Source organism: Tauraco erythrolophus, chromosome 15 (assembly GCF_009769465.1).
Source record: "Tauraco erythrolophus isolate bTauEry1 chromosome 15, bTauEry1.pri, whole genome shotgun sequence".
Taxonomy (NCBI): Eukaryota; Metazoa; Chordata; class Aves; order Musophagiformes; family Musophagidae; genus Tauraco; species Tauraco erythrolophus.
The window spans coordinates 3,879,691-3,904,813 of NC_141479.1; the positions used below are offsets into that span (position 1 = coordinate 3,879,691).

The window sequence follows — 25,123 nt, forward strand, 5'->3', positions numbered from 1 at the left end:
TAAACTGAAGATTTCTGGTGAAGAGCATGTTGCAAATTGGAAAGTGATGTACTTTTCCAGTATAGGTACAAGACCACTACAGTGATATAGACGGAGTTCTGTTCCTGTGTTCCTTCAGCTTGCTTTCTTTCTTCTTCTTTCAGACCTATATTGTGCCACAAGCAGCAATTTTTCATCCATCTGGTGCCCATGATGCATCCAGTGCTATGCTGAACAACATGAGGGTGTATGGAACTGTATTCCTCATCCTAATGGCAGTGGTGGTCTTTGTAGGTGTGAAATACGTTAACAAATTCGCTTCCCTCTTCTTGGCCTGCGTAGTAATATCCATCCTGTCCATTTATGCTGGAGCTATCAAGTCCATCTTTGATCCACCAGAATTTCCGTGAGTATTATTTCTGGATGGCGGTATAGCTTTGCCTGCAGGTCTGGAAGGTGGGGTTCAGTGGAAGTTATTTAAAAGTTGTGCCTAATAGATTGTCAAAGCTACGTTTTTTTCTGTGATTTACTTCAGATTTTTTTAGCTGTATATAGTGACAGTGATAGTCGTCTGCATGCAGAACTTATGGAATAGAAGTTTCTTAGGCTAAAATGAATGCATTATTAAATTCTTCAGCTGTTTCGGTAGAATGAAGTCTCATGGTGGGTACACAGATAGATGGAGGCTGACATGTCTCTGCTTCCTGCAAAGACAATCCAGTATCTTAGCCTATGGCTGTAGAGTTAAATTTTAGCAGGAATTTTGCTAGGTTATTTGTGACAGTCCTCCTCAGTAGGAAGCAGTTTGGCAGATCTGTTTTCCCCAGGCCAGTTAGACATGATGTGCTGCCTTCGTGACTGGGAACTGTGGTGGTGTGGTGCAGCTGCTTGCAGAGAAATAGGGCATCTCTTAGGAACGCGGGAGGTGCGATGGTGGGGCCGTGCTGAGGCCCCAGTGAAACTTCCCCTTGGTCTGAAAGCAAATTAGTCTGCTGTGTGTAGCTCTGCTCTGAACACAACAGTTCCTTGGAATGTTGGCAGTTGAACATGTAATACAGTTTCTTCAACTCAGAGCTGGAGCAGCAATGATGTGGATGCATGTGTTTTACCAGAAATGCAGTGTTTCCTGATGCTGCTGACAAGAGATGAATGGAATGGAAATAGAGGAGTTGAGTCTGCAGAATTATTCTTGTCTTACAATGTTGTGACCATAACTAAGTACTTGCAACTGTCAAGTGCTCCCTTTAGATATTTAGGGCCCAATGATTATCATGTTTTACAACAGTGGCAGGTTTACAGCAGTTAAAAATCAAACAATGTCTCTATCTCCCCCTCATTGTCTCTTGGATTGTTCTTGAATATTCTCCTTATCTTTCTTCTTTGGGCTGTATTCCTTTTTCTTTTGCTGAAGTAACCAGATGCTGTATTTATTTTTGATTCTGGGGTGAAAGGCTTCTCTGAAGTTACAGTTCACAGGCCTGCAAACAGAAATGGCCCTGTCACTTCTATTTTCCTGGCTTTAGGGCTTGATGAGAACGGTGAAACAATTAAATTTATTAAAATGGAAGAAACTATACTGTTTTGGGTTTTTTTTTCTGTGGATGTTTTCTGGCACTGGGAAGAGAAGCTGAATGAACTTTTAGTGGCAGCAAGCTGTTATGTTGTATCACCATGTCTTGTGGAACCATCTTTGGAGAATGGATGAAAAATTTTCAGTGCTGGAGTAATCTGTATTTGTGGTTAGGTGAAACACAACAGGCATAAGAGGATTTTAGCGATTATGCATAATACCTTCTGACAAGAAGAACCTTTGCTTATTGTGATTGAAATGTATGTTACTAATTCTGAAGCTAAAATGTCAGGGGTCATTTGAGTGCTACTGTGCAGAAACTGGGATGGTGCAATTCCAAATACCTAGTAATTTGAGTGCTGATATTCTTCAGGTCTCTTCCACTTCAGTAGTTCTGTTTAACTAAAACCAAAAATATTGCCTAATTTTCCCTTTCATTGCTTAAAGTAAATTTACCAAACTCAATAAATCGCACTGATGTAGCTTTTTATACCTCTCTCAAAATTATTGAAAAAGTACCTTTATACTTCTGACCCTTTGAGGAAACAGATATACAGTCTTTGTCCTGCTACTACTGTCTTTTTGAAGCTGAGAACTGATGTAGCAGGCTAGAGCCACTTGAATTTCCATGATATGAAGGAAGAATTATGGGGAAGAGTGGATTTAATTTTCCTGGTACCACATAATAACACTGGCTTTCATGTTTCTCTTCCAGAATTTGCATGTTGGGCAACAGGACTTTGTCAAGAGATCAGTTTGATGTTTGTGCCAAAACCATAGTTAAAGATAACATTACTGTGGCCTCTAAGCTTTGGGAGCTCTTCTGCCACAGTACAAACTTGACCACTGAGAACTGTGATGAATATTTCCTAATGAACAATGTCTCTGAGATAGCAGGAATTCCAGGAGCTGCTAGTGGCATTTTAAAAGGTATGATAGAATGTTTTTTTTTTTTTTCCCCTTGAAAAGGAGGCATGCTAAGCAGTTGAAATGAGTTGAACTGTTTCCTGCTGGTTAAGAAAGAGGAACTGAAGAAATGTAATTTCAGTGAAGAAAATTATTTTCAATACAGAAAACCAAGCCTTACAATCTTTAAAAGGAGTAGATGGCACTTTTCTCCTGATATAGTACTTGTCTGCTCTACAGTTGATTAAATTTGCAAGTAAGTTGTTAAAATTTTTCAAGACTGCGTACCTATGACTCTCCATTTTAGACAAGTTAAGGTTATGTCCTGAAGTACTTGTACAAAACCAGTATATATGTATACCTCCTTCTTTGCCCATTCCCAAATATCATATCCTTGAAAGAATTCATTATTAAAATGAACTCCACAGAACAGTTGCTTTGTGCAGGTGCTGAGTGCCTAAGGTTCCCATTTTCACAGGAACCAGTAGTCTAGGTTTTAAAATGGACTAAGCATTTATTAGTGAAATTTCAAATGCAAACCATGTAATTCTGTAATTCTTCCACTGTCTAAAGAACAAATCAGTTTATAACCAGAAAGCTGGTCAATATTGCTGCTTTGGATTCTCCGAGCTGCTATGTGTGGGTATGGTGGTTCATGAAAAATATTCAGTGTGTTTCTTGGGATTAAAATAGGTATGAAGTTTAAGAATGTTATGTTTAGTAATATTAAAGGATAAAAAGTGCTTAGACTTCTGTAGGCTATTCATATGTATTTACTGATTCTGTTACAGATTCCCTTGGAGGCATGCAATATAAATTTTCTTTCATGTAACTTATTTATGTCTTAATTTGCGTTGATCACTCAATTGCATGAATTGCATTTGTAATCTTCAGTCGTAGACCCATTATAATGAGAACAGGTTTGAACTGAAACATGCTTTTCTTCTCTGTGGTGATCTGATAATAACATTGAAGACAACTTATGGAGCAATTATCTGGAGAAAGGAGAGATACTGGAGAAAGCACATCACCCATCTGTTGATGTAGCAGGCCAGAAGAACAACCTTCATCTATATGTGCTTTCAGATATAGCTACTTCATTCATGGTGCTGGTTGGCATCTTCTTCCCTTCAGTGACTGGTGAGAATACTGGGATGAGAGGGCATCTTGTGTCTTGGAGCTTTCTTCTCTTCCTTGATCTTACGTCCAAAATGTATTTTCAGGTATCATGGCTGGTTCAAACAGATCAGGGGACCTCAAAGATGCACAGAAATCCATTCCTGTTGGAACAATTCTTGCTATTGTCACCACATCACTAGTCTGTATCCTTTTAAAATGAGTAGAGGCCTGACCCATTTTGAGTGACTCAGATGAATGACTGTGTATCTGATTGTGGAACTGCTTTCAGGTGACTAAATTATCAGTGGGAGAATGATTGGTCAGTGGAAAAAAAAGCACAACAGTCCTTGAGCTGAAAGCATCAGAATTATTATCCTGTTGTTTTCCGTCCTCCTTTTTGTGTTGAGTTTTTTGCTTTGTTGTTTTGCATTTCCGTTGCTTTTCTTTGCTACGCAGTGGCGTATGGCTTTTCAGGCTGGTGGAATACAGGTATATTTTTTTTTTTTAAGATGCAATGGACCGTTAAGATGAAGGAAGGCTTTAAATGGGAGAGATCATAAATTTCAGTTCCTTTAAAAAAAAAAAAAAGGGCCTTTTAGTTTGAGTGACATTAAGGAATATATACTTTCTTGAACATTTTAGGGCAAGATAAACTGGAGTTAGAAATTAGAGCAGATGTTCCCCAGACCTCAAGTGGGTGTGATTTTGAGTTTTTTTGGGGGGGAGAAGTTCATGCGTGGAGTCAGCTGCTCACTGGTACCAATGAATTGATGTATTTATTTTTAAGTCAGTGAAAAAAGATCATCTTCAGTCAGCTTACAGGACTGTATTTCCCCCTCTGCCTTGATTTTTAACACAGTCATCTTGATTTAATGCTAGTCCATGATTCTTAGACACATCCCCAGCTGACGTGCCTGGAAGCATTACAAATGCTGCGCTGAGTCGTGAGCCCCACCTTGCTTTGGATGACTCGTTGTTTCCCACCCGTTTCCACTGAGACTGGAGCACCTCATATGCAGAATATGAGGATGTTCCTCAGACCAGATTTCTAGGTGCTGAGTGTGCGTTCAGAGGAACAGCCTATTTGAAATTGCTGGGTTTTGTGTGTGGTTAAACTCTTCAGGACTTAGGACCACAGGAGCTTTGCTCGAGAAAGACTGTCTTAATCTCTTTTCTCCTGCTGGAGAAGGGATGAAGCCAAGGTCTTGCAGCTTCATCTAGCTGCCAGTGTCCTAAACTACAATTTATCAACATAGGACATTAAGAAAAGAAAGAAAAGGCAAAAGACTATTAATATGAGCAAAGACTTCAAAACTTATTTGTAAGAGCTTTCTGAATAAGTCCCACCCAAAGGGCAGCTGGCTGAGATTGGTGACTCTCCTGGAAATTCTGCTGTTCTGAACCTGTTTTTTGGCAAACCTTGCCAAGCTGTAAATCAACGATCCCATCTCACTAGACTCAGCTTATTAGGAGCGCAGCTGTTTCCAGATGTTCCTTTGGGAAGTGACCCTGTACCAAGAAGTCTGCATTTCCTGTGAACTTAACAGATATTAAAACAGGTCACAGACGTAACCCCCAGCTCTAGTGTTTAAATGTTTGCGGTTCCAAACTTCTTTGGCGATGGATAACTTCGTAAGTAGATACTGATACGCCACCCAGTGGAAAGCTTACACCATAACTTTTAGGAGTGATCAGTGTTTTTCCCCTTCTGTTACTCTTTGTATTTTACAATCACATTTTGAGATAGAGGGTAGAGTTTAGGATTTAATCATTCATGTAAACTTAAATCACAAGATCAAAAACTTTAGTGGAATGTCAGATCCAAAAAACCTGAACTATTTTGTACTCCCCAGTGCAGTAATAGTAGAGTTTAATAACGAACCCAAATATTCGAAGGCTTATTGGTGATGAGAATGCCATCAGAGATCACAGAATGAGAAGGCATGAGGTAACGGTTTGCTATATGTTCAAAATAACTTCAAAGGAAATAGTTTCATATGTAAAGGTCAGTTTAATCTGCTAGTATAGAACAGAAATGGATATTGAAATACCTTTCTTATCTTCAGACACAAGAGAAGGAGAGAGAAATCTCCTTTATCGTAACATTTAAAGCTATCTATTTTAAACATTGAAACTTAGACTAATAGCTTTATCACTTTAATGTCTCACTGCTCATATATACTTTCTAATATTAATTTAGTCACCAGCTTTACCATGTGCTTAGGAGATGCTGCAGGGCAGATGGCATAGGACAGAGGCACATGTTGAACTTTCCACAGTACTTTCGATGGTTGTTTCATCTGCCACGTCTAAATAAATCTTACTTCCTTAGCACATTGTCCTCCAGACTTCAGTTGTGTATTATTGTTTGGAGCCTGCATAGAAGGCGTAGTCCTGAGAGATAAGTAAGTTTTACTGCTCTAATGCTCTCCTTTCTTTTTTTTCCTTTTTCACAAGGAAGATGTGTTCTTTCCTCTGCTGCTTCCCCCTCCCTTTTTTTTTGACTTTTACTTCTGGGTGCCTTTTAAACCATATTTGTATGCAAATTATAAACAACGTTTTAGCAATCTTCTTGTATTTGATTTGATAGAGATTTTCCATCCTATGTCTTAACTCCTTCCTAATTACCGAGTTTGGCAAAAGTACTCTTTGAGAACTGTTTTCTGCCTTCATTACCATCTGAGGTACTGCCACTGATTTTTGTAAAAGCACTGGTGACGTCAATAGTGTGTGCCAAGGAGCTGAAATTATTTCAGCCTATGATATATTAGCAGGTAGTTTGCAAAGTGGCTCTAATCTCTCTTGCGCTTGCTGACCACAGTCCCCTAAGTCAACAAGCAGTGTAACATACGTCCCCTGACCTATGCTGAAGACAGTTCTTAAAAGACAGGCAGACAGCACTCATCTGTAACTCTACGTGTTGTATTGCTCATAGTGGTATTAATAGAAATAAATATTTCCTCATAGTATTTGTGATTATTTTCTTGCATAGAAACCCAATCAGACTTCTGTAATTGGACAAGATTTGGTATTTGGTTACCTCTGCCCTCTGGTTATTGGTTATCAAACATTTCCGTCTGTAAACCCAATAACAGTGTTCCCAGTACTAGAGTCTACCAGTGGTTTTTCTGAAAACTTCCTTCACATTGATGGACTCTTTCCAGAGGACAAGCAATGAAGTGCTTGTGAACAGAATTGTCTGGAAAAAAAAAAAAAACCAACCAGCAAACCAAACCAACCAACCAAAAACCCCTGAAAGTGTTCTGTGGAGATATCTGATACTGGATTGTGTTGGGTGTTTTAAACTTTTTTTTTTTTGTTAGGAACTGCGTCTTTCTAGGTGAAAGTAAAAAATAATATTGTGATGATAATGTAAGAGTTTTATAATATATAATCAAAAGAAAGTTTTTAGATTGTTTAAATCAGACTGCAGACACTTCCTACCTGTGTATTAAAAGTAACTCAGATAGTTTATTACTTCCTGTATTGCCTAATCAAGAAAATACATAATATTTAATATTTAAATGACATCTTAAAACAGACCAACAAAACCAAGCAATACTCCTTTGAACACGAATGTCTCTCTGTCCGTCTCCGCAGGTACGGCGATGCAGTGAACAAGAACTTAGTGGTGGGCACCCTTTCCTGGCCCTCGCCGTGGGTCATCGTGATAGGATCCTTCTTCTCTACCTGTGGAGCAGGTTTACAGAGCCTTACCGGAGCCCCCCGGCTGCTGCAGGCGATAGCGAAGGACAACATCATCCCTTTCCTCTGGGTTTGTACATGTTAAAAAAACAAACAAAAAACCCAAAAAAACCCGTTCTGTATATAGTAACTAACCAGCTCTTGGAAATCTGATTTATTTTCCCTAGTTTGCCCAGCGTTGAAGTGAAGGTCGATGGTTTTTATTTTAATGCTTTGTTTTCTTTTGGTAAAAACAGAATATTTAAAAAATAATTTGAACAGACATATATGGTAATTTTATGAAGAAATCTAAGATCTAATTCAGTGAAGCATAGAAAGACATTAGAATAATTTGACTCCTTGCTTTAGATAAAAAAGTATGTAGGAAAATTACTATTGTTTTTTAAAATGCAGTATTTTGTTTGTTAGAACCTTATGAAATACTTGGAAGATATGCTTAATATTTCTATTTCTTCAGGTTTTTGGTCATGGAAAAGCGAATGGTGAACCGACATGGGCTCTTCTGTTAACAGCAATAATTGCTGAGCTGGGAATCCTTATTGCTTCGCTTGACATGGTGGCTCCAATTCTCTCGATGTAAGAAACAAGGTGGCCGCTGTTTAAGCAGGAGGGGAGGGGGTGGTGTGAGGCAAAAAAGCAATACTCTAGACTTTCGCTAATTTGATTGTCTTTCAGAACCATATCTTAAACCAGTAAAGCAAATTACTGGAGCCTGAGTTCCACTTTTATTATTTCTGCGAGATCTCTGATGTCAGACTCTACATATAAATCTAGCTGTTTCTGCTCTGGAGTATTCTGTCAATAAACATGTTTTTAGTATGTTATGATTTTGTTTAGGAAAATGTTATTTTTATCACAGAATGAAGTGTTGATAGTGTTGATATTGCAGATAGCTCTAACTTGATCCGATTAAAACTGTTCTAACTACTTTGTACTGATAGTTCAGGCTAGTAAAAATCAGAGGGATAGGCACACGTGACGGGGCAGCTGTATTTTGACCGTAAATCATTCGTGTGGTTATAATTGGAGGCAGAATCTAAAAAGTGAGTGCTAAAAGGTTTTGCAATGTTTTTGCTTCCGCAGGTTTTTCTTGATGTGTTACCTCTTTGTTAATCTAGCATGTGCAGTACAAACTCTGCTTAGAACTCCAAACTGGCGGCCCCGATTTAAATACTATCACTGGTAAGCAAAAGGCCAGCATGCTCATCGCCTGCTGTGCAATCTACGGTGTGCGTTTTAGAAGAACCCTCTTCATGAGGGTTGTGGGCATCTTTTATTTCTCTAGATATCAGTTCTAGACAAGAGTTCATCGATGTAATATTCATAGCGGACCAGATTCAGATATTTCATGGCATAAGAGTTTCATTCCGACAACAGGATACTAAAACTGCTGGGGACTGGGGAGATTCATTGGAAGCTCTACTTTCACTGCCAATTCAGCACAGACAATTTAAAGAAAAAAGAGCAAGAGAATAATTGACTTGGTTTTAAGCTTTTCTAGCCCACTACTCACTAATATATTTGTTTTTTTGTTTCAGGGCCCTCTCATTTTTAGGCATGAGTATTTGTCTGGCACTGATGTTCATTTCGTCTTGGTATTACGCTTTGGTAGCTATGCTTATTGCAGGCATGATTTACAAGTACATTGAATACCAAGGGTAAGTATTAACTGGATAGAAGAGGGTAGGAAGGAAATTGGATCTATTTCTTATGAATTATCTCTAGCCTTCAAATTTGGAGTAGGAACCACCCAGACATATGACTTGGAGGGCTTCCCTTATTAGTTCATTTTTTTTCATTGTGTTACTGTGTCAGTGCTAAACAAAAGTCCCTGAAGTGTTTTATTGTTAAGCCTCTAAAGGTGTTTGGTGAAACTCGAGAGTCACAGATGCCCTGGTTGGGATCTATCCTTCTGCTATCGCATGTAATTACTTCAGGCCCAGAACACACGAAGGCAGACATCTCATTCCAGTTTATCTGGTGCAAAAGTGTGTCTAGAACAGTCCCTGAAAAGCTGAATCTGCAAGTTAGGTTGCCTGAGATTGTTAATATTTGATGGAGACAGGCTGTATATTCATATGTATAGCATATGTATATATGCTGTATATCACTGTGCCTGTATAACTTAATTTTAACACATTGGTATTGAAATACCTGATGTTTGTTTATGCTTGGGAAGCATTCTCTGTAGTGGTGTGTTGATTACAAATAAAACACAGAACGGTGCTGTTGTGGTATGTATTTGACTGAAACATTTGCATTTCTCATGTGGCAATATCACATACATACCTGTACAAATAATCAATAGACATGCGATGCGTGCTGTGTGTCACATTATTAAATTCATTATCAGGTAATGATTTCTCTATAGCATGACTGCAAGTGTGCAATTAAATGCTCATGAAACCATGTGTTGGCTAAATTGTGTGTTCTTCACAGTGCGGAGAAGGAATGGGGTGATGGCATCCGAGGTCTTTCACTCAGCGCAGCAAGGTACGCCTTACTCAGGCTGGAGGAGGGCCCTCCGCACACGAAGAACTGGAGGTACTCATTTTAGAATTGTACTGCCATGACTATCTACTTACACTTCAGGAATTGAACTCGATGCATCCAAACAAAATGCTTTTGGTCTGTGTGAATGAATTTAAATGTCCAGAATATTAAAAAACACCTAAGCATTGGGTCTGAGGTAAGCTGCCCTGTCACTGCCCAAGGCCTGCTGTGTGGGCCCTGTATGCACAGACCTTTCATGTCCTTTGGATCTTTAATTGACCTCTGAATTGGTGAATGCAGAAGCGGAACTTGGGGAAACTGTGCAGATCTCTGAGTACAGAGGTCTGGAATCCCATGATAATTTGCACTGTGGGCACAAAGAAGTCACTGCTATCATTCAAGGATTAAAATTGATGTGTAGCAATACCTTAAGGGACAGAAAGCAGGCGGGATCTGTGTTTAGATGAAAATATTCATGTTTCCCAACTGTTTGTCACAAGTATCCAGCTAGATCTGGAAGGACAGCCTTACAGTATGAACACAGTGTGCTGTAATAGTACTTACTGGAGCCTTGAAAATCAACCACATAAATAAAAGGCTAATGCAAGCCTCTTAAGCTAAGTACATGAACAGGTTTTATTACTGTCAAAACAATGCAGCAGAAGAATTCCCTCAGTGCTTCAAATCTACTTTGACTCAAGAGAAATAAAGTATTAATTAAAACCCCTCTAATGCGTGAGATACAGAAAGAACGTACTGTTTCAGAGTTAATACTCGAGCACAATTAAAGTGATGAGAGAGGCAGTTTTTAGAAGTGTTTTTGTTGAAGCCTTATTAAAAAAAAACATTTCCTTTTTTGTATTTTCTCCAGGCCTCAGTTGCTGGTGCTTCTGAAACTTGATGAAGATTTGCATGTAAAATACCCTAGACTGTTAACATTTGCATCTCAGCTCAAAGCTGGTAAAGGTTTGACTATCATAGGATCAGTGATCCAAGGGAATTTCTTGGAAACTTACGGAGAAGCCCAGGCTGCTGAACAGGTTGGTGCCTCAAACAAATTCCTAAAGTAAGAAGGAGTGAGTGGGCAGATAACATGAAAGTTTCGTAACCATACATGGAACAACGCGTACCGGTAAGGCTTCTGCGGAGCAGGGCTGGCTGAGTGGCACTGCAGCTGTTGGGTAAAGGGCTGGCAGATGTGTTTCAGCTGCCAGTTGTGCCTTGGGAGTGTGATAAGATCAATGCTTGCAACTTGTATAAACAGCCTTATTGCGTAAAACTCTTCATTTATAAGAAATAATTACTGTGGAAGTTCGTGTATGCTGATTAATGGAGGTACGAGGACTATTTAGTTTTCTGTGCATACCAAGAAACATTGCAATAACTTGGTCAATTATTACAAACTTAGCAAATATGCTGTGTCTCTTTCAGTGTGGTGACAAGTTTATCACAAAAAGCATTGAAGGATGGTCATGAAAATATGTTAATAAATCATTTCATCTTCCTCACTGTGTAATATCTATATTGTATCAGCACATCACTGTTTCCTTCCCTAGAGGCTTTTTATACAGGAAGACTGTTATAAAGGGAAAACTCATTCGTAGGCCTAACTTGGTTTAGTTTTTAAACACATAAAGGGTCTGGTATTCTTGGTAGGTGGTGGGGGGTTTGGTGCATGTACTTGTGAATTGAGTATGATAACACAGAATGTTACATAGAAATCTGAAACTGAAAATCCGAATGAAGTTAATTAACCTTAGGTTTAAAAAGGTAGTGGTTTAGGATTGGAAAATGGAAAGTGAGATAGTAACACAGATAACACTGAAAGTGAGATAGTAACACAGATAACACTAACTGCTACTAGGAATAAAAGATTATAGCACGAACCAAAAAACCCTTATCCTAATCTGTTAGAAATTATTATGTTTGGAAGGGAAGTATGTGTGTTTTAAATAAGTATTATACACAATCAGTGGGTTTTATTAAGGAAAGTGGGTGAGTGGAACTTTGCTTTGAAATGTGTTTTCCTGGTTCACACGTTCACAGGTAATTTATGTTTTAATCACATGATAGAGAAGTACATGGAGTTCCTTTTGATTGTGAGGTTTTTGCTTGTCTGTCTTGCAGACTATTAAGAACATGATGGACATTGAGAAGGTGAAAGGATTTTGTCAAGTAGTTGTAGCCAATAAAGTTCGAGAAGGAATTGCCCACTTGATCCAGTCCTGTGGACTGGGTGGCATGAAACATAATACTGTGGTTTTGGGCTGGCCGTATGGCTGGAGACAGAGTGAAGATCCAAGGTCCTGGAAGACATTTATAGGTGAGCTTTAAAGGTTCTATGGGATCAAACATTCTGAACAGAGATGTTTATTACACATATGGTACACACAGGGGATTTTAACAGAATCTTTGATAAATTGGTTTTGATTTTCAGCTTGTTTTTTCTAGGAATTAGATAAACATAGGTAAAAGACCTATGAAAGATCTTCAAAGATTAATCTAGCAGCTAAAATTAGTCTGTCTAATGAATGCTTAAAAAATTATAGACTAGAGAGATACTGGTTTTATGGAAAACTATAGGTTTTTTCCCTTGAAAATCTCTGTCTTTTCACCGGTCCTGATCTATCCATCTCTCTTCACTACTGGATGTACTCTCCTTGTGTATATCCCTCTCCTTCCCCTCTGGTTCAGTTACTTAACAGTCAGATTAGAACAGAGCAGATGCTTTCTCCTCGTACTTAGCTTTGAGGATTTCTGCTTTTATTTCAAACACGAAATAGGGCTTGTGTTCCTGTGAGTCTGCTTTATCCTCGTTTTGTCATTTAGTCCAACCTGTCTGTGCAAGCCTTGCTGTGCATACTTTTCTTTATGTGAGCCATGACTGTTGTGGTTTGCTGACATTTGCTTAGCGAGTAACTTTTTTTTTAAAAAAAAAACACAAACAAAACAACACCCATAGATCACTCTTGCGGAATTGGAAGTAACTGTCTGTTGTTCCCTTTTGGGCAGGTACTGTTCGCTGCACAACCGCAGCCCATCTAGCTCTGCTGGTTCCCAAAAATGTGTCTTTTTACCCCAGCAACCATGAACGTTACAATGAAGGCAACATCGATGTGTGGTGGATTGTGCATGATGGAGGCATGCTGATGCTGCTTCCTTTTCTTCTCAAACAGCACAAAGTAAGGAGCTGGCAAAAGAGTGTTGGTCACTCAACTGCTTCTGCGTGCATTAGTTTAAAGAAACAAGGTCCAGTAGTGGAGCTTGTATTGATAAATGAGAGTGGATATATTGATACGTTTCTGTTTCGTACAGCGAAAATATTATTGGTTCAAATACTGAGAGTTTACATTCCCTCACCAGGTTTGGAGAAAATGCAAAATGAGAATTTTTACTGTCGCTCAGATGGATGATAACAGCATCCAGATGAAGAAGGACTTGGCTACTTTTCTCTATCAACTCCGAATAGAGGCAGAGGTAGAAGTGGTAGAAATGGTAAGGGATTTGAGCCCGTGTTTCACTTTGTGATGCAAACGGTGGTGTTTGGTTTTAACTTGATTACAAGCCCAGTATTTTTTTTCTTATTTCTGCAGCACAATAGTGATATCTCGGCATATACTTACGAGAGAACTCTTATGATGGAGCAGAGATCTCAGATGCTGAGGCAAATGAGGCTGACAAAAACAGAGAGGGAAAGGGAGGTATGTCATTTGTGGGTGATTACTATGGGCTGCTGAGGTGGATGACACAAACTGCCTTCCTGGTAGTGTTTTATATAGCTGCTGCTTAAATTTAAGTCCTGTGTTCTAAAGATGTAAGGTAGTGTAGCTTTTGTTTCCCGAAATTGCATGTAGTCATGGAATAGCCTGGCTGTACTTGCAAAACCATGCTAGAAATTATTTGTTTTGGGGGAGAACGATGGCAGCATGTATGCTGTAGAAATGATTTGTGTGCTTTCCTTTGCGATGTAAATGATACTCGATGACTTCAGGATGTAAGTCTCATCCCTTTCTTGACTTTGTTTTTCCTTATATGGTATGTCTGAGGTTTGTCCCAGTTTATAGCATATCCTGTTTTCCTACTGAAGATTTCCTTCCAGTTTGGACTGTTAGGACATGTAGCTATGAAGGGTGCAGATGATCTAATTTTTTTGCATGTGTTTGTCCAACTGTTTTTTTGTTGTCAGTTTTGAGTCAGACTTGTCCATTATTTCAGACCATGTCATGGTGTGAGATAGACCGTCATCTTTTCTTGTATAGACACAGGCCTCTGTTAGTCCAAATTCTGCATGGCTTACACCCACCAAAACTGTTTAAAGTCAGTTTGGTATGTAGGATTATTGGCTAGGGCAGATGCTTGGTGACAGAGCTGTCCTAAATGCTAAACTGACTGTACAAAATAAAGGATACAATGGAGCAAAAAGTCTTTCAATGCTTAAACAGAACCAGAGAATGTAAAATAAAGTCTCTGAGTTCACTGTGTCATTCACGTGCCCTCTAGGCTCAGCTGGTAAAGGACAGACATTCAATAGCACGTCTGGAGAGCCTCTACTCAGATGAAGAAGATGAGGGGGACCCAGTTCCTGAGAACATCCAGATGACCTGGACAAAAGAGAAATGTGATGCTGAGAAGCGGAACCGAGGCAGTGCTGTGGGAAGCTTTAGAGATCTCATCAGCATTAAGCCGTGAGTCTTGTCAGAGTCAACAGCTCGCACCTCCTGAAACTCTAAATGTGCTCTGCTTTTATTTTGTCTCCTAATCCTTGGGTTAGACTTGCGCAATAAACACTGGGACCTGACTACTGAAAAGACAGCAGTTAGCCTCCTGAGAAATCTCTAACCAACTAAATGTGGCACACATCCCTCAATATTTTACTTGGCATAGTCAAATTCTAAGTTGGAGCTGTTAAATCTGATTATAACTTTCCTCCTCTCTCCCAGATACCTCCACAAAACACACAATTAAAAACCAGACTGATAATTTCACTGATGTAATGTGTAGTGGGGATGTTTAACACAGCAAGGAAGAAGCTGTGGAGATGGTGATGACTGACTGTGAATAGACTGTGTGCGATAAAACCTTCTAAGACAGACTTGCTGTTGAAGGACCACTGGCATGTAACAGCAGCCTCAGTGCTGCCATGTGTGTGCCCCTTGAATAGCTGGAAATAAAGCTCTGTTTGTGGCTTTGTATAAGCACGTATGGATCTCCTGTGACCTCTTTGATGTACCACATTGTACACGAAGAGTTCACTGTCAGCTTTGCATACTTGGCAGGCTTCCAGATTTTTCTTCTTAATAAACGAGTGAGAATTCAAATCTGGTCTAGGATGAATCATACGTAGTTTATATACTGTAGAAATTCTGCTGAGTTTGGTGTTAACTACCTGTACTTTTTCCTCTTCCATGCTTTCAGAGAGTGGGAAAACTTGTAAGTTTGTTATTTAACTTAGAAGTACATTAAGATGGTTGAGAGGGAAGACTTCATTTTCTCAACTAAAAGCAGGAAAACTGTACGTGATCGTGGAAGAAAAGAGAAGGAGTTAGAGTTTGAGCAGTGTTTGCCAAGTTTTTAAAGGGAGCAGGATTAGCCACTTAAGCTCAGAATTATTACAAATATCACGAAACAAACTGCAAGAGTTGTCCTAACAAGAACTAAGTCAGGATAGAAAACAATTACAGGTCTGAACCTATTTTCTTAAGCAGAGTATGACACAAAAGCTGGGAAACATTACTCATTCAGAGAAGCTCTCGTTCCACAACGCTGCTATGATGGTATTTCTGGCAGTTTCTGGACACTAAACAAACCCTTTCTTACAGCCTACACCTTCAAATCAGTGGGGAGCTGCCAACTTTAAATGTCACTTTAGAGAATACCAAACCTTTAGTTTTCAATTACTTTTCCAAACTATACATAGTTAATAACAGTATCTTGTTTCTGGTGCTGGTTTCTTCCTCACTTCCTGTAAACATAAACTGGCCTCTGTGTTGTCCCTGGCTTTCTGAAGCTGACGTGGTGAAGATAGAGAATGTCCTTGCTCTGAATTAAATAAGAACATGAAATAACAGAGACATAATTCAAAGTGGATAAATTGTGTTGTTAGCATAATAAACATTATTCTTACCATTGCATCTTCTATTTTCTGTATCCATAAAATATTTCTTTGCAAACCTAAATATTTGGAAGAACAGCAAGGATACTGAAGACTTTCACTCATAACATGTAAAGCTGAATTAACAGCGTTACCGATTAATATTTGATTCATTTCTGCTAACACTTGGTTTTAATATATTAAAATGAAGAAAAGAAGTGGAAAATCCTCAAAGCTGCAAATATGTTCTCCCTTTGATAAGTCTCTTTCTGTATTGTTCTTCCTTTTATGTTACTAAAATGGTTGATTTCATGTAGGAAGGAAACATTCTCTGGTTCAGAGTCCCCAAAGGATCCTTTCCAGTTCTGTTACTGCATGAATTGATGTTGAATTGTGATGATCTATTCTGAATAATTAACCCTGTTATCTCTTAGCCTGGATTCTCAAGGAGCGGAGGCTTATGAGATCATGGTGCATCTATTCTCTTCTCTCCTGTAACTCTTGCACCAAGTGGCTACTCAGATTTGAAAGCATAATTGAGATTTTAAAGATACTTGGGTCATAAGTTTTTCTTGCAAATAGCCAGGCAGAGAAGTTGATTAGTTTCCAGCTGAAAGAAAGGTTAAAATCCCTGTTATACACCAGGAAAGCCCTATAAGCAGGCATGCATCCAGCTATTTGTAGGCTGCATTCCAGCCTACGAATCGGTAGGAAACCAGGCTTTCTCTGGAGATGTCAACTGCTGTTCAACACAAAAATACAAGGGCATGCATGGGAAGGGTGGACTCTGCGCAATGGTGCCAGTCTCCTACTCGCTTCTGATGGGTCTCTGAGAAAGAGTTTTCCGGTACTGAGTCCAGAGGGGTCTGTGCTGTTGTAGGAGCGAGGGGATTTGGAGGGGGCTGCCAGAAGGGAAGGCTCTGCAGCCACAAGTGTCCATGGTCAAAGAGCACGTCTCCTTGTGCAAATGTATTTTAACTTCTTATGCAAAGCATCTTTATAAAATATGCTTCTTGAAGAGCAACATAACTTTGTAAACTGGAGACTTGCCTCCAGGGATCTTAAAATCGATGGACTTAGCAGTACCTGAAGAACTCTTGTGAAATGTCTTTCCTATCTTCATCATTAAGTTTGAAAAACTTTACTGTGTGTTGAGCTGACATTTAACAGGGTATTTAGGACACGTAAGGTATGCTTTAAAGGGCCTTTGTAATCATTCAGTTCAGAGGCATGTTTCTAACAGTAAGTCTGAATGTGCTTCTTCTACAGGAACCAGTCTAATGTCCGAAGAATGCACACGGCAGTGAAACTAAATGAAGTCATTGTAAATAGATCCCATGATGCCAGACTTGTTCTCCTCAACATGCCTGGTCCTCCAAAGAATACTGATGGTGATGAAAACTGTATCCTTTCAGGCAAAGCCTGGTCCACATGGAAGATCTTCCTTTAATCTGTGCTCTTGAATTCATTTTGCCACAAATGCTGTCAAGCTGTAGTATGTGACGAAGTGTCTACTGAGTGGAGGATACTGGCTTGTGGCTCTGACGTAGCAATTTCTTAAAGCATAAGTTGCCACTGGTTGCTCTGGGAGCCTTGTAGGTTTGAAATCAGTCTTGTCCAAATTCTCACCCGATTTAACTTATTTATTTATTAAAGTTAATTTAATTACATTTCTAATTTAGTTCTCAATAGCAGATGTAGCAGATGCATAAGAAGGCATTCACAGAAGCCAGCGCTCTGGGCAGGGCAATGTCTGAACTCGAGTGAAGGAGAGGGTCTGTCTCAGGCATAGCTCACACATCAGAATTTGGGAGCTTGGATCCAAGTGTGATGCTCTGGGCAAGATTAAAATTCAAACCCGCAGTATTTAGGGGTTTAGAGGGATACCTGCACCACGCCCCTAAGCAAGGCCGGAGGATGAGTGTTGTGATCTGGTGAGCCTGCTGGCACTGCAGTTCTCTGTCCACAGCTGCTCTTCAGCCTGGGTTTGTACCATGGAATTAGCGAGCTTTCACTGGCCTGTGCTAAAAAACGTATGTCACAAGTCACCAATTACAGACCAAATGATTGTTTTCTCCTAAATCTAGATAGTAGTAACGTCTGTTTCACAACACTGTGCTGGCCAAAGAAAGGATAAAAGCATTCCTCTTAGCGTAAGGGGGTTTCAGCCACAGCTACTACAGCTCAGGAGAGATTTTAAACTGGAGTTATGGGTGAGGAGGCTTATTCCTTCACCGTTCCCTGGAGGGGCTGAGCACTGCAACTGAAAGACGCTCAGTGTTCATGGAGAGTGGCTGGGAGGGAGTGTGACTGTGTAACCTGGTGCCACCAGCATCACTGGCAGGCTCAGCTTTGAGCAGTGGCGGGTCCGTTTTGGAGCCCCCACCACGGGGGCAGCCCCTGGTCTCGCCTCACGGTGTGCCCCTGCAGCCTCCCCACCACCAAAGCCTTCCCGCAGAAACCCAATCCAGAGGCTAATCACTGTGTAGTTTGGTTTTGATGCTTCTTTTGTCCTTAACTACTGAAACAGACATGGAGTTTCTGGAAGTCTTGACTGAGGGTCTGGAGAGAGTATTACTTGTTAGAGGAGGTGGCCGAGAAGTCATCACAATTTACTCCTGATTTAGTACAAGCTTCTCACGCTGGTCTACGTTTACCTTCTTGGCCATAACAGACATTCCAGTTTTAAATGGAGAAGAAAAAAAGGTTTTTGGCTAACTTTCTCGTCATCCAGTCCTATTCATTGTCTTTCCATTTGCAACATACATATCTTTTGGGATTGCAGTATTGTTGCACCATCCAATTAGCAACATAAGTTAATTGTGAAGCTGCCACATTATTCAGTTTCTGCTTTGGTACTCCAGCATCTGTGCATGTAGTCTTAACACTAAACCTATTTTTAGTCAGCACTGCTGTGTGCAGTATTTTTAGTAACTGTATGTAAAGTTAGGACATAAAAGCCAGTTACTGTAAAAAGATTTTAAAAGCTTTTTATATTAGGTTTGGGAGATAGAATTACATTATATAGCAGCTAGTTTCTGCTGAAGTTCAGCTAAAAAGCATTTTCTAAGAGCACACTAAATTCTAAGGGAGGACTGAAAAAGCTTTGTTTTTCTGGGTTTATTTCCAGAACAAAACTCTCAGTATTGGATAAGAATTTATACTTTTAATACATTTATCGATAGAGATTTAAATAAATTATGTTGATAGTATTGAAATTATGTATGTAGCTTGCTACAAATTGTGTTGCTTCTGAGACTTGAGGTTCTGTGAGGCCAGATCCCTATTTATTTTTGTATTTATTTGTCAGAAATATTGGATACGCAGATGCAGGCTGTTTAGGATAACAGAGATCTCACAATAAATTTTGAATCATCAGTGGATTGAAGGACCAGTCCTGTGCGGTTCTTCCATGCTTTAAATTTCTTGCAGACCATTCATCAAAGTACATTGAGCATGTTGGAGTCCCGTGTGTAGAGCCAGGTGCTACGCTGCACGCACAGCGATGGGATTGCACTTGCACAAGTACAGGGACCTGCTGCTTCTTTGTATGCTTTGTGCCCGTAGAGGAGAGAGAAAGAGGACAAGAAGACCTGTATTAACCGATAAGTCTCTGGAGATTTTATCAAGCCCGTTGAGTTGTACTTTATGTACAGAACATTCGTATTTTTTCAATAAAATGTTGCATACACTTTGAACCTGTTCTCTGTTCTGTGTGCCATGGTGAATTACCCAGGAACACCCCGTCTGTCCGTCCCTGCGCAGAGCTGCTGTGATGTCATTTCTGCGCCATCAGTGCCGGTAGATCCACTGTGAGGGGAAGGTGGTGGAGAGGAGCCGGTGCTCCCCCAAACAGTGCATGTACTGCACTGTGGAGGTGCTGGCTGAGCCTCTGAAGCAGCCTGGTGGTGAGACTTAGTGAGTAAAGGCTCCTGGGTCTGGAGTTGCTACCATACGCAATGGCCAGGTAGAACTCCGTACCTGCAGACTCTGAAATGCACACCAGCTGGTACCCCCTCGAGATTTCCAGCTGTCTAGGAAAACCATATTCCCGTACAAGGGACAAGTGTAGCTAACCTCTACGGGATGGATTAGTAGTATGGGAAGAAAGGTGGAGATTGGCCCATTTCTCTGAACCATGGGCTCTTGCTAGTTGGTGCACTAGTTCTGTCATCCCTGTCGTAATAGTGCTCCTGGTTGTTTCGCTGATAACAGCGTGGCCAATTTGTGAGACACAAATCTGAGAAACTATCCAGGGTTCTGAATAACAGAATAAAAAAATGCTTGTTTTAAGAGTTTTATAGTTAAAGCCTAAGGACGGTACTAGTGTGTGCAAGATCCCTGCAGGACAACAACTGGGAAACAACTCTAGGGTGTGCTCTCTACTGGATATTTTTTATTTCGTGTTTTTAACACCAGTCCTTGATTTTTTTTTTTTTGTTTGTTTCTTTTGAAAACCAAAATTCATTTCACTCACACTTCAAAACCAGTGGAAAGAATAAAGCTTGATTATTTGTAAATAGTGTGCTATTAGTAGAGAGGTCATTTTTACATCTTCGGATGACTGAGTACTAGTATGCAAGTGTACAGTAATCATGACAGTTACAATATTTACAAGCATTCTTTTGTAGAAGCAATAAAAAAAGTTTGTGGAAACTTTTTTATTTCTCAGACTTGCAGGTCTAACTGAGTTTAACTTTCTTTTACTAAATGTAAGCTTCTAATATAAACATGCTGATAAGTATGTACCCTTATTCCTTACGAAATTTTGTGCATTTGGATGACGTAACACCACCTCACAAAAGGATTTCAGTGCCATCTATTACCTGACCCAAATAACCTGCTTGTGGCTTTTATTATGTTTTTAACATCAAACCAAGCAAGTGAATGTCCCTACAGATGCATTACTTAAGGTTTTTCAGAGGTGATTCCACACAGTGTGGATTAAAAATCCCCCTAACTCAGCATTGTGTGGACCCTAAGGATTTAATAGGCTCCAATTACGTATGACATCTCTGTATACAGAACGATCAAAATAAGTTCCTCTGAGACTTGGCTTACGTCAAAGCACCGAGTCTAGTGGTGCACAGCAGTGAACACTGGAAGTGGCACGGAAAAGGTCGCGTAAGGAAAACATCAATTAAAAAGGTAATTCCTAGTTGAGTCAGCTTCTGTGAGGGTAAGCGAATGGTCATCTTCCATTCCTGTCCCTGCTTTAAATCCTCGTTTTGGTAAGGAGCTGAGAACTGCATTTCAAACACAGCGTGGAGTTGATTTAAGGGCTTTGTATGTGGGTATAAAGAATCAGAACTGCTGTGGTGCAGTTTCAGTAATGAGTTATTAACGAGCTCCTGCTGTAGCACAAAGATGTCACTTGGCTTTCTCTTCACCTCCAGAACCCTCGCAGTCCGAAAGCCGCGGAGCAGCCCTTTTCTGTTCCGCGAGGAGCCGCGCGTCCCCGGTTGGTTTCCCGGCACGGGAGCGCTCCGCCCGGCGCGTCCTGCCGCGGCCCCGCGCTCCGCCAGGGGGCGCCGAGCGGCCGGTCGTGTCTCACGGACGTTTTCCGCCTGAGCGGGACTTGGGTCAGTTCTGGATGCACCGGCAGGAAACGAAACGCGATCAGTGAAAAGCTTTCTCTTTAAACAATGTCCTCCCCCGTTTCTCATTCTCTCGTCTGCGTCATCCGTAACGATGTTTGCTTCTTCAGCGGCTCCCTGGGGACGGGAACAACTGCCTCGTGCTGCGCTCCAGAGGTCAGAAGTTCTCATTCCGTTCTGGAGTAATTATCCCCCCGCACAGTCGCTGGCCCAGGTCTGTAGGCAGATGCTGCCAATACAAAGCGCCGCTTTCCCCTGGGGAGAGGTACCCATCGCTCCGGGTCTGCCGCACCAGAACTGCCGTGCAGTCCAGCAGTTTTTGAAGAAACTTTCCCACCATGGTCACACTTGGGATTCCAAGCTCAGGCAGCAATTTGAATGGAAGGTGCCCTGTCAGTGGACAATCGGCTAAAATGGAGTTCATGGTTGGCAACTTCTGTCTGAAATTCTCTCTCCACCCTTAAAATAATGCAGGCAGGGCTCTGGCTGTTGGGAGAAGTGTGACAAGGGGAAGGCACCTGCCAGCTGGGCAGATACTGCCAACTCCTGGCAGGCCTGATCCATAGTCATTCCTTTGGACAGTTCCTGAAGCAAGCCTGTTCGGTGCTTCAAGCGCGGAACAGCCAGTGCACTTACTGCATGTGATGGGCAGAACCTGAGCTGAGACATGGGTGAAAGGCTGAGCAAACAGGACAATCTGAAAAGCAAAGGGGTACCTGGCTGGCACTGAGTGGCCACAGGAGGTGTCCCTAACTTACCTTTGCACAGGGCTTTGCCTGAGGTTCTCTTTCACTTCTCTGAACCATCTTGTGGGACTCCCAAGACAGCTGTCAGTCCTTGACACCATGAGGTCTGAGGCTCTCCAGCTTGCAATGATTTCCCCGGCAATGTCAATAATAGATGTCACTACTGAAACAGAAACGTGGCAGGACACATCCATGGCCCACAGAGCTGGCATTGCTAACAGGTTAGTAACAAATTTGGAGACCTCAGGCAGAGGTCTCAACCTTTTGGAGGTCTGTGTTGTGCAAGTAGGCCAGGGATTCTACGACATTGAAGAAAAATGTAAGAGGGAAAGGATGGAACTGTACGCTGCACAAATCTCATCTGTTATTATATAAGTAAACAAAAATTGATCTAGCTCACCAAAGAGTTTTTACAGAATTGCTAGAAGAGGAAAATACCAGCTGGGCCACTAATCTTCTAGGTGAAGGCGGTCAGGATCTATAACAGGATATTCTGGGTTAGCTTCAACAGGGACATGAAAGCAGCAAGCTACAATTTTGGTGGGTTAAGTATCCAATCCTTGGATACTGTTCATCTGTTTCCTTTCACCCAACCCAGGAGGTGCCTATGTTTCTGCTGTCAGATACGGATATAACAATTTAATTCTTGCTCAACATTCCTCTCAGCCCAAATCTAGGGAATTTCTTGAAAGGCTTTGAATTGCCGTAGCTTGCCGCTGCTTCTGGCGGCAGTCCTGCCTGCCCTCTCCCGCTTTTTCTTGTGTCATCTACCTCTGCCCGTTTTGTGCTGGCACGAGCAGTCACACAGCCATGCAGCAACAGGATGGGACCGTGCCTTTGGGCAGCAGTGACAAGTTGTGCCCACTTAAACTCCTCTTTGATTGGCAGCACTGGATGTGAGATAAAAGTGAAATGTCTGGCAAAGTCAGTTCTCATAAAATGCTGTTTAAGAAGAACCCAAGTTGACAATTCACCACGTATTTTGCCTACCAACTCCAAGATGGGAGATGTCCTTTTGATGTAGCTTCTTCTCTTTCCAATAAAGTGCGGCTGCCGGGAGGACACAATACTGTCCGTACACCTCCAAACATAAGGCCATCTCCATGGTTCTAAGACAGTGAAGTATTGGAGGGATTTGAACCACAGCTGTCACAGTGCAGGGAGTGCACCACGTACACTGGAAGGTTCAAGAGAAAATCCAGCTTCCTATTTTTGTAAGACAGGGTTGGCCTGTCCTTGGCACTTCTGCAGGAGGTCGGGGCAGTGAATCTGAGCGAAGGTAGATTCCTCTTTCCCGACCCAGACGTTTAAGTTTCAAAAAATGATACCTTTGAAAAGCTCTTCTCTTCAGCAAACTGAAACATAAGGGTGAGGTGAGCCTCTCTCAACAAATGCTGTTGTCCATGTCATTTAGTACAAGAGTATCTGCATCTGTTGTACAGGCTGTGGCTGACACTGAGCAGCTGTGTACGATGTTGTCAATGCCAAGATGCAGAGGCCTTCTCCAACAACCTCGTCCTTTGCATTGTGCGTCAGCAAGAGGCAAAACCAGCAGCCAAGCAGAGGGTGTGAATGAAAAAACAGTTTGTAGAAATAGAAAAAGAAATAAAGAACCCAAAGTCAATAAGCTTATGAACCAGTCTTGATTATTGCTCCTCAGTTTGTCATAATCTGCTTGTGGGAGTGCATTTTTGGTTGAGTCTTTCAACTGTCAGGCAGTTACTACTTCTACAGAAGACCCACTCTCAATCTACAAGCAGCAGTAGGAATTGTAAGGATTACAGCTTAAAGTCCAGAGGCATAAATTCTAAATTCAAGACTTAATACAGGTAACAAGGTAGCAAGTCATACAAACCTAGTACTTTGCCAAACTTGCCTGCTTCATGTAGCCAAATACACAGGATTCTTGTTACACATCTGAAACAATTTCCTGAGTGTAACAGTTAATTTCATTCTGCTTTTAAATTTACAGCTGTGATTAAATACCTTGATTTGCTTTCTGTTAGATTAAAAAAAACCCAGTTAATAAGGAATCAATTGCTGAGGCTTTAAAAAAAAAAAAAAAATCACAACAGAAACATTAAAGATCTAAATGGAATATGTAAATAGTCTCCATCAAAATAAGCTGGCTACAATTAGGACTGAATGTATTTTTAGTTGGCTCCTTTCATGTCCTCCACCAGAGGCCATACAAGCTGTTCCCACACTATAACTCTTTGTGGCTTATCTGCTCTTTTCTCTTTCAAGGACAAGCACAATTCGCTTCCTCAGAGGCCAGCTGTGCAAGGGTGAAGCACGACCCTCTTCACTGTTTATGGGCTGTAAACTAGCACGACTCTTGTCGTGTCAGAGTGGCTTCGGCTCTGTTTTTCATAAAAGTGTGTTTGGTTGGGCTCCGTTCATTACCATTTTCAACAATTTGCTTGCGTTGATGGAGATATTTCTCACCTCAAAAGAGCCCATTGAAGTGGTCAGCCAGGCCAGCCAACTCAAATGAGCATACTGAAAATAAAAAGCAGATGAGCTTCACTCCAGCTTGTCTTTTAGGTGGATTCAGTTCCACTCCTATGCCCTGTTTTTCACACACTAAAGCTAAAGCCGTGTTAGATTCTGCTGTGATATTGTTCCCAGAAGTCTCTACAATGTATGTTTTTTTTTTCTCAGATTTTAAAAACAACTCCTTTTAAACAGGCAGGATTTACTCCTTGTGTCTGGGGACAGAACACTCCCTTAATCTGCTTTTTTCTTTCTGCCAGCTGTTATGTCAGCAAGGAATGGAAACTGGCATAAAATCCACATAACCGGGAAAACCAGAAGTGTTTTACCTCAGCACCTGTGCAGTCAGGCCATGCATCTTAAGGACACACACTGAGCACATACCATTGATTTGAACGTCAGCACGGCTACATTCTAACGT

General features: G+C 40.9%; 1 protein-coding gene across 8 annotated transcripts in view; it reads left to right on the forward strand.

Annotated features, from left to right (window-relative positions):
* The window catches only part of SLC12A4 (solute carrier family 12 member 4), a 51,375-nt gene extending 31,814 nt beyond the window's left edge, over nucleotides 1-19,561 (forward strand). For 5 of the 8 annotated variants that reach the window (XM_086620704.1, XM_086620709.1, XM_086620708.1 and 2 more), the window contains 18 exons: nucleotides 144-385; nucleotides 2,265-2,479; nucleotides 3,431-3,595; nucleotides 3,679-3,777; nucleotides 5,922-5,979; nucleotides 7,175-7,349; nucleotides 7,737-7,855; nucleotides 8,363-8,461; nucleotides 8,818-8,937; nucleotides 9,719-9,823; nucleotides 10,644-10,812; nucleotides 11,900-12,095; nucleotides 12,785-12,954; nucleotides 13,136-13,267; nucleotides 13,366-13,473; nucleotides 14,273-14,457; nucleotides 17,133-17,266; nucleotides 18,394-19,561. In XM_086620704.1, coding sequence (XP_086476830.1) covers nucleotides 144-385; nucleotides 2,265-2,479; nucleotides 3,431-3,595; nucleotides 3,679-3,777; nucleotides 5,922-5,979; nucleotides 7,175-7,349; nucleotides 7,737-7,855; nucleotides 8,363-8,461; nucleotides 8,818-8,937; nucleotides 9,719-9,823; nucleotides 10,644-10,812; nucleotides 11,900-12,095; nucleotides 12,785-12,954; nucleotides 13,136-13,267; nucleotides 13,366-13,473; nucleotides 14,273-14,457; nucleotides 17,133-17,266; nucleotides 18,394-18,485 — 2,583 coding nt within the window. In that variant the 3' untranslated portion in view covers nucleotides 18,486-19,561. Of the gene's footprint in view, nucleotides 1-143; nucleotides 386-2,264; nucleotides 2,480-3,430; nucleotides 3,596-3,678; nucleotides 3,778-5,921; nucleotides 5,980-7,174; nucleotides 7,350-7,736; nucleotides 7,856-8,362; nucleotides 8,462-8,817; nucleotides 8,938-9,718; nucleotides 9,824-10,643; nucleotides 10,813-11,899; nucleotides 12,096-12,784; nucleotides 12,955-13,135; nucleotides 13,268-13,365; nucleotides 13,474-14,272; nucleotides 14,458-15,187; nucleotides 15,203-17,132; nucleotides 17,267-18,393 lie in introns of all 8 variants that reach the window. The other 3 variants (XR_015222562.1, XM_086620705.1, XM_086620707.1) reach the window with 3 other exon arrangements.
* Nucleotides 19,562-25,123: the final 5,562 nt, after the last annotated feature.